At 47.8% G+C, this 16,366-nt stretch overlaps 1 protein-coding gene and 1 pseudogene across 2 annotated transcripts in view; one reads left to right on the top strand and one right to left on the bottom strand.

The window, feature by feature from the left end:
• Positions 1-260: 260 nt before the first annotated feature.
• Positions 261-16,366, top strand: part of PTH2R (parathyroid hormone 2 receptor) — a 101,459-nt gene continuing 85,353 nt past the window's right edge. The window contains exon 1 of one of the 2 annotated variants that reach the window (XM_048869919.2): positions 261-560. In XM_048869919.2, coding sequence (XP_048725876.2) covers positions 537-560 — 24 coding nt within the window. In that variant the 5' untranslated portion in view covers positions 261-536. Of the gene's footprint in view, positions 561-841; positions 1,254-16,366 lie in introns of those variants that run through there. The other variant, XM_048869918.2, reaches the window with a different exon arrangement.
• On the bottom strand, positions 9,081-10,204 carry LOC142068495 (DNA (cytosine-5)-methyltransferase 3B pseudogene; annotated as a pseudogene).

Below are 16,366 nucleotides of genomic sequence, written 5' to 3'. Positions count from 1 at the left end.
GATACAGTCCAACACGGCTGCTACTCTGAAACCTGCTTCTAGTTTGTGGCAGCTGATTCTGTCTTTCAGGAGCAGCTGCCTCAGTTTCCCACAATTCACTGATCCTATTGGTATCCGGGAACCACATTTCACTGGTGATGAGAGGGCACGGGTGATGCATCCTGGCTAATTCTGAAAAACCAGATTTTGGAAACAGCAGTTCAGGATATTACTGTGGGAAATGTGGCGAAGAAAAACGCCTTTTTAAATAGTGAGATTTCTTTGGCGGTTTTTAACATTTCTACTAGATCCTTGTTTAATGGGTGTGGACGGTGCTGAGTGCCTTGCTGGTTTGTGCTGGAAATAAGGTCCATGTTTAGTTCTTCTCAGGGAGCTGGCGAAATAAGACATAGCAGGGGCACATTCAGTGTCTTGCTTGTCCTGTGAACAGTCTGCTCACTCAGGGTAGGCGGTGGAAATGCTAGCATTCTCAGCCAGGAACCTTGCGGTAAATGTTTGGCTTGGCTACGTGAAAAAGGAATTTCGAGAAAAACGAAATGGTTTGGGGATCCAAATGGAAGGTAATCGGTCAGTGGCCTAAAATCGGGCACGGTGCTGAGCACCCAGTGGGGGAAGGGGCGGGGGCATTTGCGATCCCAAGAGGTGCTGCTGGTGGCTTGGCCCCTTGCACACCCTGGGCATGGGTGGCTGGGCGCTCCACGCAGCCCTTGTCCGGGGGCAGGAACCCAGCTGTCTGCAAGGACTTGCCACCTCTCTGAGCAAGCGGCTACGGCTGTCTCCACCTGCCCGCCCCCCCGCCACAGGCACCTCCCCCGGCCCCCGCCACAGGCACCTCCCCAGCCGTGCAAACCAAGCCTCGACTGAACTCACTCAGGGCAGGACCTGCTCGGAGGCGTCCCCGCCCCGGGGCTCATGTGTAGACACGCCGCGCGGGCAATCCGGAGCGCTCTGTGCCTGGAGCGAAGCCATGTGCCACTGAAGCGAAGCGGGCGCGGCCCGGCTCCCGGGGGAAGCCAGATCTGGGACCCACCCCCGAGCCCGCACCGGAGACGAGCTATAAAGTTCCGTGCAGACTTCGCAGCGGCCCGGGAAAGCGCATCCGCCCCCGGCTCCGCGGCGTTGCTGCGCCCCGGCCGGAGCCAGCCCGGAGCAGAGACCCTCTGGCACGGGAGGCGCCGGGCATGGCCGCCCAGGGGGTGCGCCCCGCGTTCGGCTGGCTGGCCGTGAGCGGCTGCCTGCTGGCCATGGCACAGGTAAGAACTTCTGCCCAACTTCGCCCAGCTGGCCGCTTCGGCTCTTCGCTTGCCCAGGGGCCCCCGAGCGCCAGCCCTGGCGCAAGGTCGTGGCTGTGAACTTCCGTGCTGAGCCCTGCCTGGAAAGCCAAGGAAAGCACCCGCGGGGGGATATTGGGTTCCCCACCGAGAGGTGTTTCTTGAGCAATTGAGGCTGAGATTTCCAAGTCTCTTAATTGCCTCTCAAATTAACGAGACGCGGGCGGCTTGGAAGATCTCAGCCAAAAACTTGATATTTTTTCTCCGGTTCCACTCAGACCGCGATAGCCACTTTGCCAGGGCAAACACTGGGGATGCGTCTAAGCGGAATAAATTGCTGTCTCGAGTGGCGATCCAATACATCTCGGGTGCTTTGTGGGCTTGTCTTGCTCTTAAAACCCGGTGTTGGAGAAACTAGCCAATCGGAAGGAGAGAGCTCTTTTTACTCTAAAATACAGGAAGTTTAGCATCTCAATTCACTTTCCCCTGCAGTTTCTTAATCTATGGACGGCAGACAGTACTGCGGTTGGACTTGGCCATGGGACCGTGGCCGGCTTGAAATCTTTTACATATTTTCCCCTTTTTTTGCGTGAAAAGTAGAATCCATGAAATAGCCTGGATTCGTTTTAGCTAAAAGTTTGTGAATTCATGGCATTTATTGCTGGTACCGTCAGTAACACAGTAGAGGGCGCTCGTTTATAAGCGACAGGGCCGGCGTTTAATTTCATAGGCGGCTGTTTCCATGCTTTCAGCCAAGATCTGTGTTTCCTCATTATTCGTGTTGATATAACTGCAGGTTTTTAAACAATCCTTGATGTCACTTAATTTTATAATATTGTATTGGTAAATGCAAAGAACAATTCCATGCCCTTGGACGGAGATAAATTCAGGCGCAAAAGTGGGACTTAAGGAAACAGGAGAATGAGGAATAAGATACTTAAAACACTGAATTTAAACAGGTTTCAGAGGAACAGCCGTGTTAGTCTGTATTTGCAAAAAGAAAAGGAGTACTTGTGGCACCTTAGAGACTAACCAATTTATTTGAGCATGAGCTTTCGTGAGCTACAGCTCACTTCATCTGATGAAGTGAGCTGTAGCTCAGGAAAGCTCATGCTCAAATAAATTGGTTAGTCTCTAAGGTGCCACAAGTACTCCTTTTCTTTTTGAATTTAAACAGCAATCCTTCAATGTTACTCAAAAAGACAGTCAAAATGTACAGTGCTTTTTTCAGGTTCTAATTTGGAATGGGTGGCTATCAATAATACCAAAAGGTTAACAGTGGGAAATTTTGCAGTGTGGTCTATTAGAATCATAGAATCATAGAATATCAGGGTTGGAAGGGACCCCAGAAGGTTATCTAGTCCAACCCCCTGCTCAAAGCAGGACCAATTCCCAGTTAAATCATCCCAGTTAAATCACTAGACTGACCACAGATCTTAGAGCCAGGAATTCCTGAGCTCTCAAACCTGAGCTCTTATCCTTGCTCTGCAATGATTGCCTCTGTGGTCTTAGGCAAATCACTAAAGCTTTTTGCCCATTGAGAATTCTACTTATGTAACTATATAAGAGAACTGAAGATTAGTTAATGGTTTTTACATTTTCCAAAAACTGTAATGTACCATATAAGTGTTAAATATTGTCACCTGGCACTCAGGTACTATGGTTCTGGATACTTAAGAATAGTAGGAAAGTAAATGGATACATACACTAAGACCAAGGAATAACTAAAATCTACTTAGAATTGATAAGAAACTCTGTTCTGGGATTTACTTGTGACTATGACAGTGAGTGCTAGCAAGACCTGATCTAGGGTCAGGTAGAGAGAGCACTTGATCAAGTCATTCTTTGGCTATAATTCATTACTAGACATGTCTCATTTGTAACAGTCATGAGTAAGCCACAAACTGGAATTTCATAGAATCATAGAAATGTAGGGCTGGAAGGGAGCCTTGAGAAATCAAGTCCAGCCTGCTGTGCTGGGGCAGGACCAAGTAAACCTAGACCATCCCTCACAGGTGTTTGTCCAACCTGTTCTAAAAAACCTCCAATGATGGAGATTCCACAGCCTTCCTTGGAAGCCTGTTCCAGAGTTTAACTACCCTGATAGAAAGTATTTCCTCATATCTAACCTAAATCTCCCGTGCTGCAGTGCAAGCCTGTGACTTCTTGTCCTACTTCAGAGAGAACAAGTGATCAGATATGTTAAGGGCTGTTATAAAGAGGACAGTGAAGACTATCAGGTCCCCCCACCGTCAGTCTTCTTTTCTCAAGACTATTTCCTGTGTTATTTTATTATATTTTTATTATCTATATTTATCATAGTGTCTAAATGTTTTCTAGTTTTTAACCCTGTGTTGGCAAAGGATATGTTTTCTTTTTTCTTTAAGAAACCCTTAATAACACAAGACAGGATATTTACAAATATAAATAGCAAATCACAAATGCAACACTCCTTTTTGTTTTAAGTAGCTTTTAATAATAAAGGGGCCTTAGATTTTAAAACCAAGATGTAATTGTATCTCAACAGTATCTTTCATAACCTGTTTGTTTGAATTGATTGTATACTTTTAGCTGGATTTTAAGAAATCTTTAAAGGTCAATTCAAGAGATATGACTCAAATGGAAGTGCTAGGTCAAGTCCCCTCCATCAAAAAAAAATTAAAAAAAAATGAAGTGAGCGATCAGCTTGTTATCTTATAGCCTGGATGCATTGGTAAGTGAAAGAGACCGGGAATTCAAAGACCAGGCATGTATGGCTAGCAGGCACTCTAAACAGTAAGCACAGGCTGGGGGTGATTCATTTGTACTGTGGTGAAGAAAACTCACGACTAACTTTGTCATGAAGCTCAGTGGCCCCTTGGGCAATTGTTAATTTTCTTCCAGTCTTGGGGCCCTATCCTGCAAAGATGTACATGCTTAATTTTACTACTGCGAGTAATCCCACTGAAATCAATGGGATGCGTTACAATAATAAAGTTAAGCATGTGCATCAGTGTTTGTTGGATCAGGGCCTGGGTCTTCAGCATCCAGGAGAAGATCCCTATTTATTTTTCTCTAAAACTAAAAGGAAAAAACGCCACTAATGTTTTTGTCTCCATTTGTTTCATTCTATTATTATCAGTAACATTACAGTAGAGCCTCGCGGCCCTGGCTAACATGGGGACTCTGTCGTACTAGGCACTGTAGTACCTACCCCTGATAAGAGAGAGTCCTGCTTTGAGACGCAACAATTTAAATGGATGACTCAAACAAAGGGCCTCGTCTAATGTAAATCTCCACCATGTATGCCAGTGGAATACCCGCCCCCAAAACATGGAGTGACTTGCTGGATGTCCCAGTGATAGTGCTGAGCATTGAGCGTAGGTGCCCTGAGCTGCAGCCTCGCGCCAACCAAAGGACTAGCCTTTCTCTAGACAGAGGCTGCCTTTACCTCTCTAAGCATGTCACATCACTATGGAATGTTGCTCTCCAAAGCCTGTGAGAAGGCACAGACCATTCTAATATACACAAACTGCTTTGCAGGTAGGTGTAAACTTATGTGGGGTTTATACACCCCCATTACAGCGCCCAAGAGGAACCTGAGTCCAATTAGGCCTCTGGGTTCCACGTGGAAGGGTGTCAGGTATAATTGGTGATCAAACCCATCAGGGGAGGAGCTGGGACTTCCTGAAGGACAGAGCAGAGGGCAGTAGAAAGGTCAGGGAGGGGACCCAAGTGAAAGGTACTGGGAGCTTCCTCTCTTGAGCTCAAGGCTGAGGGACGCCTGGGTGGCCTGGAGCCGGAGAGTCCTGAGGCTGGGGGCAGATTGTCCTGAAGCCGGAGGCAGTGAAGCCAAGAGACAGTGACAGTAAAGCCTAAGGGGGATGTGGACTGAGTTTGGAGGACTGTGGAGAGGAGCTGCAGGCAGGGATAGGCTGTGGCCACAGCCCCTGAGAAGGGGCGATTCCAGGGAGAAAGCCCCAGGAGGCCTTGCTCTGAAATAAGAGCAAGAAAGAACTCTGCAGACATTAGGCTCAGTCCCAGCAGGAAGCCCTGAGGAAGCTGGGTGTGGGACCTGGGAAGGTGGCCAGGAAGCTGACGGAGTCAGGGAAGGCTGGTAGAAGTAGGGGACAATTCTGGACATGGACAGTTAAAAGGCACAGGCTACAGGAAATGGTGATTCTCTCCTCAGTGGGCCTGAAAGAAGGCTCAGTGTGGAGCTAAGACCAGGGAAGTTCTGAGATGGCAGGAAATGAGGGGTTCTTGCTGTGGTGAACCTGAGGCAGGGGTTGGTGACGTACTGGGAGCTGAGTGGGACTAGAAATATTTACCTGAGATTTCTCTGAACGGTCTACCTTGAAGACCCTGGGTGAGGACCCAGGGGTCTTAGTAAACTCCAGGAAGGGGCTGAAGCAACAGGAACTTTGGGTGGTGTTTTATATGGACTTGACTGGAGTACTCCAAAATGGGTGTGGAAGTCAAACGTGATCTGTCTGGTGGCAGCCCATTGTCGGACCTGAGCGACTGCTGACAGACAGGAAAGGGCTGCTCCCCACCCAGCCACAAGGGAGCATGCTCTGGGTGACCACCCTTCTACAGGGTCCTAAGGCCAGTCTAAAGAAGGCCCAGAAGCCAGACTCTTCACATGTTATGAAATTACTGTGTGTGATTTGCAAGTCCTCTCTCTTCTGATAACTGAAACAGATACAAAATCCCTAGTTGCACCACCACTGGTAAGCCAAAATGTTTCACTATTCTTTGAAAAGATGCTACGCTACTCTGTGGATTTGTTGAGTTACATAGGAGAGGTCAATTGCAGCTTGTAGGCTCTTCCTGTTGTCTTTACTCCAGGTTAAGGCCATCTTTGCAGCAGCCAAGAAACTAAGGTGTGAATTCCGCTGAATTATTTTCCTTTCATCCAGTAACTTTGGGCCAGATTGTGAGTCCTTTACTCGCAGTGTTGAGCAGTTACTCCTGCTGATCTCAATGAAACTACTTTGTGAGTGATTGCTTGCAGATAGATGACGTTCACGGTTAGGTAGAACGTATGTGTACCAGAGAAGATCCACTTAAACCCTCTTTTGAGAGCTTAAGTGTAATGAAGTGTTGCATAGGTTTTATGCCTACCTTCCTCACAGAATGGAGGACTCTCAAACTGGCTCTTTCCTTTTCTCACAGAACTACAATCAAGTGTGCTTGGCCCATAAGCGCTGACTCTGTGGGTGCTCCGGGGCTTAAGCACCCACTGAAAAAAATTGGGGGTGCTCAGCACCCTCACGAGCCACCGTGTTGCTGATCATTTCATCCAGAAAGCTACAGTGAGATGTAATGACTTTAAACTGGGACGTTAGTGAAGACAGCTTGTAGGCGAGGGCAAGGATTTTAGTCTGCTGTAATTCATGATGATGTAGTTGTGTAGTTCATTACTATTTTAATAATAGTTAAATTGATAAGATACCAACGATGGACACACATATTCAATAACTAGAATATGAAAAGTGTATAAATATACTACAAATAGGTTCCCCCCCCCCAAAAAAAAAACTGGCAGAGTCGCCCTCCCTCCCACCCCCCCAAACACACACACGTCTTCAAAAGCACCCACCGGCAAAAACAAAAGTCAGCGCCTGTGATTTGGCTTGATATGGTTTACAGGAGTCCACGTTTCTAACTGTTGATGGTTTTGTTATCATAGAAATGACCTTTGCTGAACAGCAGTTGCCAGCAGCTTTTCTGAGTGTCGTTTTTAAATTCTGAATATTGTTGACCTATGTGATTTCCCCCCCCCCGCCGTCCCACCATCGTCTATCTCCATAACTCTTCAGAAACAGTTCTCAGTGATTTAGCATGTTAGCTCATTCTCTTTGCGCCCCAGACCGTATATCGTCCAGACCTGCAGTGTGATATAAAGGCTCAGACTTTCCAAATAGTCCTTTTTCCTCTCTCTTCATCTCTATGAATAGCTGTTTGCACGAGGTCATCTTACTTTGTGAGCGCTATATTGTGTTTTTTACCTTTACAGAGTCTCTAGGACCCAGATCCTCAGTGGCTCTTCTCCCATTCTGTGCAGCCACCCAGGGTGTGGATAGCTGGTGCAGAGGCATAAGGGGTATTTCATGCCCTTTTAATCCCCTGCACTGAATGCAGGAAAGGCCACAATCTGGCAGTCGGGTTCCAAAGCTCCTTGTTTATTTTCCCCTGTTGATCTTGAGTGTTTAACAAAGAAAGTGGCATCTTGGCTGTGATTGAGTCATTACAGGTTTAATTCACCTTCTTGCTTGTTAACAGGATGACTTTCCCTTTAATATTTCTTTTGCCTCTGATGTTCTGAAGAACCCCTTATCTCCGTAGCAGCTTTGCTTAGCATTAAGTCAGTCAGTCTGCTCTTTCATCTTTCCCTTTCTCGTTTATCCATATTCATGATAAGGAAATATCCACTCCATTTTCTTTGTGTCGGTCACAGATAGCAAGATAACTTGCACGTTTTCCCTCTGATGTCTTAGTCTCCAATCGTTGGTCAGTTGTATTGTTTCCATCTATCCTTACTGGGCAAAGACTATAGTGGGACTTCTTTACCAGCATTCTGACGATGTACAAAATACTATCCTAATGTTGTTCTTCAGTTGACCCAGGGATGAGTTGCAATCATGAGTGGGTCGTGGAGGCTGTCTATCTCGGTTGTGCATCCTTCTATGAAGATGTGGTCACCACTATGAACGTTTGGGAACCCCCAGTTGAGGATACTGCTTCTGGAATGGTGGTGTATAAATTCTCATTGGGCTATAGAGCCCGGTGAATAAAATATTTTGAGAACAAAAGAGTAGAGAACTGGGATGTCTGGAAGAAAGGTGTTCCTTAAAAGGCACTTCCTCTTATGATGTGGTCCTTGGAATGAAATAGCTGGAGAGCCAAGAATCTACTCTAGAAAAGCAGTCAGTTTATGAGAGGAGCAAAGAAGCATATCCATTGGGACTGCATGTGTTGCTTGGGGATAAGACCAGATCTACTTCCTCCCATTGTATTATTTAGTGCAGGAGCTCTCTTAATCAGGCAGGTAAGAGTTGGCTCTTGAAAGCTGGATATGCTGTTGGTTGTGGCAGTGGTTTCTTTTAGACCCCCTTCTACTGTGACATACAAGTTACACTCAAAAGCCAGCAAAATTGTGCCAACAATCAATATGATTTGTTTTGCCACTGAGCAAAACCAGCATTAAGTTTCCTTATCTATATTGATACAATTGATAAATGAGAGAGGGCCACTTCTTCAGCTGGGGAATGTCGGCACAGCTGATTTGAGCGTAGAGAAATTCTTTTGGTTTTTATTTAGGGTATGTCTACACTACGAAATTAGGTCGATTTTATAGAAGTCGATTTTTAGAAATTGATTTTATACAGTCGATTTCGTATGTCCCCAGAAAGCGCTTTAAGTCAACGGTGTGCATCCTCACTACCCTGGCTAGCATTGACTTACGGAGTGGTGCACTGTGGGTAGCTATCGCACAGTTCCCGCAGTCTCTGCTGCCCATTGGATTCTGGGTTAAGCTCCCAATGCCTGATGTGGCAAAAACATTGTTGCGGGTTGTTTTGGGTACATGTCGTCAGTCGCCCCTCCCTCCGTGAAAGCAATGGCAGACAATCATTTCGCGCCTTTTTTTCCTGGGTTACCTGTGCAGATGCCATACCACGGCAAGCATGGAGCCCGCTCAGCTCACCATCACCACTGCTGCTGTGGGCAAGTCTACTGTGGGGGACTGCTGTGATCCACGTAGCCAGTGCAATTGTTGACATTCTGTTATCAAGGGTAGTGACTCTGGGAAATGTGTGGGCCTTTTTAGATTTTAGGTGCATCATATTCCTGTCCTTTGTCACTGGTGAAGAAGTCTTTCAGCCGTACATTCCAGTCCAATCGGCGCTGTAACGCCCCATAGCACTTCTGTGGTTGACACGTGTAACAGCTCCAGGGCTCTTGCTCTTTTGTCTTGGCTGAGGTACCTTGCCCTATCAGGACCTCCAGGCATTCGACATAGAAGCACCTGCAGCAGCTCCTTGCCTACGCAGCAGACAGTGCAGTACGACTGGTACCCGTCTTCGTCGTACATATAGAAGAGCTCCAGGAATCGATCCCTGCAAGTCTGGCAAAGGCCCCCCTCAAACAGCTGGTGGAATGTGGCTGGGTTTTTTCTCCTGCACGATAAACAACTGTCTTCAAGGCTCCTGTTGTTTGTGCCTTCGTAAACTATTTGCTCTCTGCTCTGGTCCTCCTCCACCCGCTCCTTGCTGTTGTTGCAGAAGTTAGTCTTTAGCCGCTTGGCCGGGGGGTTCTGGGAACGTCTTCCCTGCCCTGCTTCTAGCAACCTCCAGGGCATAGTGTGTGACTCGTCGATAGGAGACCAGCTTATTAAACGTGGAGTGGTTGAAATGCTGCCTAAAAACCATCAGACCCACCAGCTTGTCTGCTGAAACCTTGGAGAACTTCCCGTCCCCAAACCATTGCACCCAGCGCATTCCGGAGATTGCCTGATGTTTGGATGTGACTCTGTAGGAGACGATGATTGCAGGCCACCAGGAGAAGCCCTTGATCTTCCCCCACATGAGCTCTCCAATTCCAAAATCTTTCCCATCCTGGTATTCCACCACTTCCCCTACAATTCTGCTCCCCAGCGACGAGCTCGGGGGATCCGTTCTGGTCCCCCTGGGTGCTGCTGGCAGACATGGTACTGCTGCTCTGGGAGGACTCCTTGGAATCCTCCTCAGTGAGGTCAATCAGGCCATCCTCCTCTTAGAGCACTGAATGGGAGCCAGAGGCTCCAGGTCATTCTCTTCTTTAAGTTTTGTCTCATGCAGATTCAGTCCTGCCTGGAATATCATGTGAGCTGGAGGCTTCTGCCTCAGGCTGCTCTCCCAGCTGGCAGCACCGCGTGGTCGCACTGACCCCAGCCTATCCCTTGCTCCCATGGCTCTTGAAGCCTGGACAGTAGTAAGGAGCAGTTCAACGATAGGGTGAGCAAGTGCAGAATGGTGGCAGAATGTGCATTTGGACGTTTAAAAGATCGCTGGCGCTGTTGGTCAGACCTCAGCGCAACCAACATTCCCATTGTTATTGCTGCTTGCTGTGTGCTCCGTAATATCTGTGAGAGTAAGGGGGGAGATGTTTATGGTGGGGTGGGAGGTTGAGGCAAATCACCTGGCATCCGATTTTGCTCAGCCGGACACTAGGGCGAGTAGAAGAGCACAGCAAGGCGCACTGCGCATCAGAGAGGCTTTGAAAACGAGTTTCATAACTGGCCATGCTTCGGTGTGACAGTCGTGTGTATGTTTCTCTTTGCTGCAAACCCACCCCCTTTGTTGATTTTAATTCCCTGTAAGCCAACCACCCTTCCCCCTTCGAAATAAAGTATCTATTGTTTTGAAACCATGCATTCTTTATTAATTTTAAAAAAAATGAGATAACGGACAAGGTAGCCCGGGTGGGGTGGGGGAGGAGGGAAGGACAAGGCCACATTGCTTATTGTAGCCACACTAAAAATAAAACTCTTTGAATGACAACCTTCTGTTGCTTGGGCCATCCTCTGGAGTGGAGTGGCTGGGTGCCCGGAGCCTCCCCTGCCTGCGTTCTTGGGCGTCTGGGTGAGGGGGCTATGGAACATAGGAGGAGGGTAGGCGGTTATACAGTGGATGCAGCGGGGGTCTGTGCTCTTGTTGGCTTTCCTGAAGCTCCAACAGATGCTTCATCATGTCCGGTTGCTCCCCCATTATCCTCAGCATCGCGTCCTGCCTCCGCTCTTCGCACTCACTCAATTCTTTCCTGGCCTCTGCCACTGAATGCCTCCATGCATTAAGCTGTGCTCTATCAGTGCAGGAGGACTGCATGAGCTCGGAAAACATGTCATTGTGAGTGTGTTTTTTGTTGTTGTTTTTTTCCGCATTCTAATCTGCGATAACCTCAGGGACAGAGATGATAGGGGGAGTGTAGAAACATTCTACGCTCTACGATTCTGGGGGAACTGCATGGTCACCTGTGCTGCTGAGTTCGCCATGCTGACCAAACAGGAAATGAAATTCAAAAGTTCCCGGGGCTTTTCTTGTGTACCTGGCTAGTGCATCAGAGTTCAAAGTGCTGTCCAGAGCGGTCACAATGGAGCACTCTGGGATAGCTCCTGGAGGCCAATACCATCGATTTGCATCTGCACTACCTAAAATTTGACCCAGCAAGGTCGATTTTAGCTCTACTCCCCTCGTAGGGGAGGAGTACAGAAGTCGATTTTAAGAGCCCTTTAGGTCAACGGAATGGAGTTGGTTGTGTGGACGCAGTCATTTTTAAGTCGACCTAACGCAGCTAAATTCGACCTAACCCCATAGTGTAGAGCAGGCCCTAGTCTTGTGGTGTGTGAGTGTGTGTTTTTGTTTTGTTTTTTTTAAAAAAACTCCACCTACTGGAATCCCATGTTTAAGTGAGAATTTCAGCTTCCATTTTTAAAAGTAAACTTCTAGCCCTCATAGGTGTTGAGATTGGCTTAAAAATGAGATTTTTATTTGCCTTCTATTCTAAACCTTTAGGGGTCATATCTCATGATTTTGTAGGGCCTGGCCTATGATTTTGGGGCACTGGAGGTTGGGAATACTGAGATTTGCATCTGGCCCACAGAAATAAATTTGATCTCAGGTTTGAAATTTGTCACAATTCTAGCCAGCATAATCTGTATGCTATATGTATCATGCACAGCATTCTGCAATTGCTAAAAAGGCATTGAAGCATATAATGAGGAGACTTCTAGCATAGACCGTCTCTTATCGTGTGGTCTGGCAACTTTTATTTTTTACAAGGGCAATGTCTGCATGGAACAAAAAGGCTGCTACAGTAGAATAAGCAAAAAACCTCCATTCTCTCTTTCTAAGCCGTTACTGGGAACTATTTCACAATTGATGAGGCAAACAGAGGCTCTGCTATAGGTTGATGTTGGAAAGCTCTATGGGACTTTGCTATATTAAGGCCATTGCCCTCCATCTGACCCACCTTTTGCTCTGTGTGTTTTTCCTTTTTCTCCCTAACACTAATTCCCTCTTCCCTTCCCTAGATAAATATATTTATAACATCCGAGTCCTGTTCCTTCATACACCGTGTTCCCACAGGAGTTCCATAAGCACAGGGTTTATTCCATAAGGCCCTTATATAAACTTAAAAGAGTATGCCTAGCTGTTGTAGATTGTTAGACTCTTTTAAAGGAGGACTGGAAGTGTAAATAATGCCATTTAACACTGGGAGTAGTTTAATGCAGTTGTGAGGATGACCCCAGGTTAGAGGTGTGAGTGACAGGCAGGATGTGACAACACCACCCCCAGTGATCAAGAAAGGAGGCGGGGGGCAGTTCTGGGCGTGGGGAAGGGGGGTTCAGAGCTCTGTTTTAGCCAGGTTGAACTAGAGCTGATGGCTAGACCAGAGTCAGGCTGACCTTTTAGTTTGGCTAGAAAGAGATGGGTCTGGAGCAGAGGTAGATCTATGAGTAGTCAGCATAGGGTGTGTCTATTATCACATGTAGGCATATCTATGCTAAGATTTAATCTAGCTAGGGCAGCTACAAATCGCAATGAAGATGCAGTGGCATGGGCCCCAGCACAGGCTAGGAATGCGATTTACATACTCGGGGTTCCAGGAGGGCTGTATCTGATTTCCTCCTCATAGCCCTTCCCATTCTTCCCCACTCCCCCAAATTTCCTGCTCTTTGCACTGCTGCTCTCACCTGATTTCCTCTCCTTGGGATTGGAACCAATCCTGCACTGACTGTTCCTGCTCCAACTGGGACTGTTTCTTTCTCTCTCCTCTTTCCCCAGCGCCTCTGTCCATCTTTCTCCTCCTGTCCATGATGCTCCAGCTGTAAAGTTTAGTGCTGGGTGACCTGCAGTAAATCATATGCCTTGTTTGTGCCTTACTTAGAAATAACTGCGGAGGCAAGACACGGCTTACTTCTGAATCTTTCCAAGTCGATTTTATTGGTCCAAATGTCTTGTTTACTTTCCAGTCCTGAGACTAAAGTGTCCTGTGCCACAGGAGAGATGCAGATGGCCCCAATGCCTGAGCCCCTGCGATGGCAGGGAATAGAGTAAGTCTGCTGTGCCCAGTAGCTCTTGGCAGGTGATCCCTGCTCCATGCTGCAGAGCGAAGTGAAAAACCCCTCTGACCTGGAGGGAAATTCCTTCCTAACCCCAAATCTGGTGATCAGTTTGACCCAGAGCATGGAAGCCAGATTCCCCAGCTAAGCATGGAGGAGCGAGGATTCTCTGTAGCGCTTCAGAACATTGGGCTATTTCGTCTGGTGTCCTGCCTCTAGCTGTGCCTAATATCTGATGCTTCAACGGAAGGCAACCACTCCCGGCCAATTGTATGTGGCCAATCTGGCCCGGGCAATGGATGGGGGATCCTTCTTGACCCTACAGGTGACCAGCTGAAGTCCGGAAGATGAGATTTGCATGCAGTCACTGTCTTAATGCAGAGATGCAAGTGTTATGAACATGGTGAGGGAGAGCTTCCTATTCTCTCCATGGCTTAGAAAGGAGGGATTGTGGGAAGTGTGTGGCCTTTCCCTGGAACTGGACTGGGGATGCAGGATGGGTGGGGTTAGTGTGAATCACAGGGATAGTGCCTTGAATGTGCTCTGCATTTACAAAACCCAAATCTGCACAAATTCCAAAACACAAAACTACGCATCCCTGCTCCAAGGAGCTTACAGACCGAGGCTATGTCTTCACTAGACATGCTGCAGTAGTGCAGACACTCAACACAGCGACGACCGGGCTTCTCTCATTGGTGGACTTAATCCACCTCCCTGAGAGGCGGTAGCTACGTGAATGGAAGAATTCATCAGTCAGCCTAGAGCTGCCTACACCAGGGGTTAGGATGGCTTAACTACAGGGGGTGGATTTTTCACACCCCGGAGGGACGTAGCTAGGTCAAGTTTTTGTGTAGACCTGGCCTAAATAGAGCAAAAGAGGGAAGCCAAAAAATTCCTTCGGATCTGATCTCCATTGTGTGAGAGCAAAACACAGTCACTGCTCTGCCCCTGTGGGTTCTGTGGGGCTTCGCTGGTGGGCTCCAATGACTCTCCCCCTCTCCTCGTGTGAATAGTCTGAGGATGCTTGTGCACTGTGAGAACAAGAATGGTAAACTCCTCCAGGTACCCCAGTGTGAGGGGCAGGAAGGGGCACTAAGGCTGAAGCTCTGCAGAGAAGCAAAGAGAGAAACACAAGCAGCCACGAAGATGTTACTGTATTTTCCCCTCTCAATGAAAGTTCTTTGGTCAGGGTCGGAAGAAATTGACTTTCGGTGATTTTTCTGCCATTGTCTTGTTGCAGGAAGGCGAAAGGGGAAGAAAGGAATGTCGGGATTTCTTTCATTGTCCATGGAACCTGCATTGGCTGCTTTGGTGCCCAGGGATCTGCTGTTTCTGTCACCAGAATGAGCCATGTGCTCCGATTTGAGCCCTTGCAAGGACCTGCTGTCTTTGTTTTAAACACGCTACCCACACACTCTCCTTACCCCTGACTAACTTGATCTGATCTGTTCATTATCCAAATAGCTCAAATCCTTTAAAGTAACCCCAGGGAATCCCTCAGTCCTTTCAGTTGCTAGCAGCGCCTGCATAGCAGATGATAAATGTTTAACGCATCTGCCAGCTCAAAGCATGGTATTTCCCCACCCCCGTCCTTTTGTCCTGAGAGGTGCTGATTGCCTTTCAGGTTCCTCTCTTCCCTTCCTCACAGCCTCAATGGAACACCTGACTGCCGCATGCTGAGTTTCTTCAGAAGCCCTCGCTAATCCTTCCATTGGGATCTTTCCAGAGTCTCTGAGTCTTGTTGTTTGGCTGCAGTACTAGTAGAATGGCTGGATTAATGCACTGTGGGGCCACGCACAGCTCTTCTCCTATTACTAGGGCTTTGCCCTTCACTTGTAGGACAGAGAGAGAGGCAGTGGGGCCGCTTCCTGTCTTCTCGGAGCACGGCAGGGACCCTTTCTCTCCCCCAAGAGTCAGGAGTGGCAGCACTGACCCCAACAATCAGGACGTATCTCTTTGCCTGGGTGGGCTGAGCCTATTGCACTCTTCCGTACCTGCCTCAAGCAGTCCTCTAGGGTAGTGTCAAAATTAAGGGTTCCCCTACAGCAGTGGGTTTGGGAGTTAATCTCCCAGGGAGATGGATGGGGCCATTCTCAGAGCTATTGTTTCAGGCTGTCTGCAGACTCAGGCAGGAATTGCTGCATTGATTACACGTGGGTCAGGCTCTGCTTTGCCTGAAGTACAAGATGCCTTGAAGATGTACAACCCAGAAGGCAAAATAGGAAAACCCCAAACTGTATTATTTTTCAAACTCTTGTGATTGGCTTAAAAATCGTATGATTTTTGGGAAGAGGCGACTCATGGCTTTTGAACACTTAGGGTTGGTGCGACAGGTGAATTACTGCCTCCCGCAGCTGTGTACTCAGCAGCTTATCAGCTCATTAGCAAATGCTGCCCTATTACATTGAAAGTGGAGTTGCTTTCAGTTCAACACAGCCACCAATTCAATCATAACAATCTGAGAACTCAAGTCCGGCAAGGAAAAACCAGTCCACTGTGCGCGTTTTTATATTCTATTAATGATGAAAGGCAGGTACCCACACATCTCATGATCTGAACCCTATACGCCTGATCCTGAGCTGGTGTCCATCACCACAGCTCCGCTGAAATCAGAAGGAAGTCAGTATAGTTCCACTAAGACTTACTGAGCGTAGGGCATGACTACACTGAAAAATTAAGTCGACTTAAGTTAGGTCAACCTAAAGCCACCGCAGTAATTTGATCAGCTGTTTATGTCAGTGCTGCCCTCCTTCTGCCGGTGGTGCGTGTCCTCATCAGGAGTGCTTGCACCTACTGAAGTGGGGCATTGTGGGGCTCTGACAGCTAGAGGTTGGGGGATTGAGAGCCACGCAGTGCTGACTGCTGGAGGCTCCCCCTCCCCTGCCCCAAGCCTGAGCACCAGAGCCCCCTCCCCACCCTGGGGCTCACTGCCGGAGATGTCAGCACCAGACAGGCTAAGCACCAGAGCTCCCATGCCCAGGCTGACAGCTGAAGCCCCTCAGCTCTGCAT

This window comes from Caretta caretta, chromosome 11 (assembly GCF_965140235.1).
Source record: "Caretta caretta isolate rCarCar2 chromosome 11, rCarCar1.hap1, whole genome shotgun sequence".
Classification (NCBI taxonomy): Eukaryota; Metazoa; Chordata; order Testudines; family Cheloniidae; genus Caretta; species Caretta caretta.
Note: the sequence above shows the minus strand (reverse complement) of the source record. Positions and strands in the feature narration are given on the sequence as shown.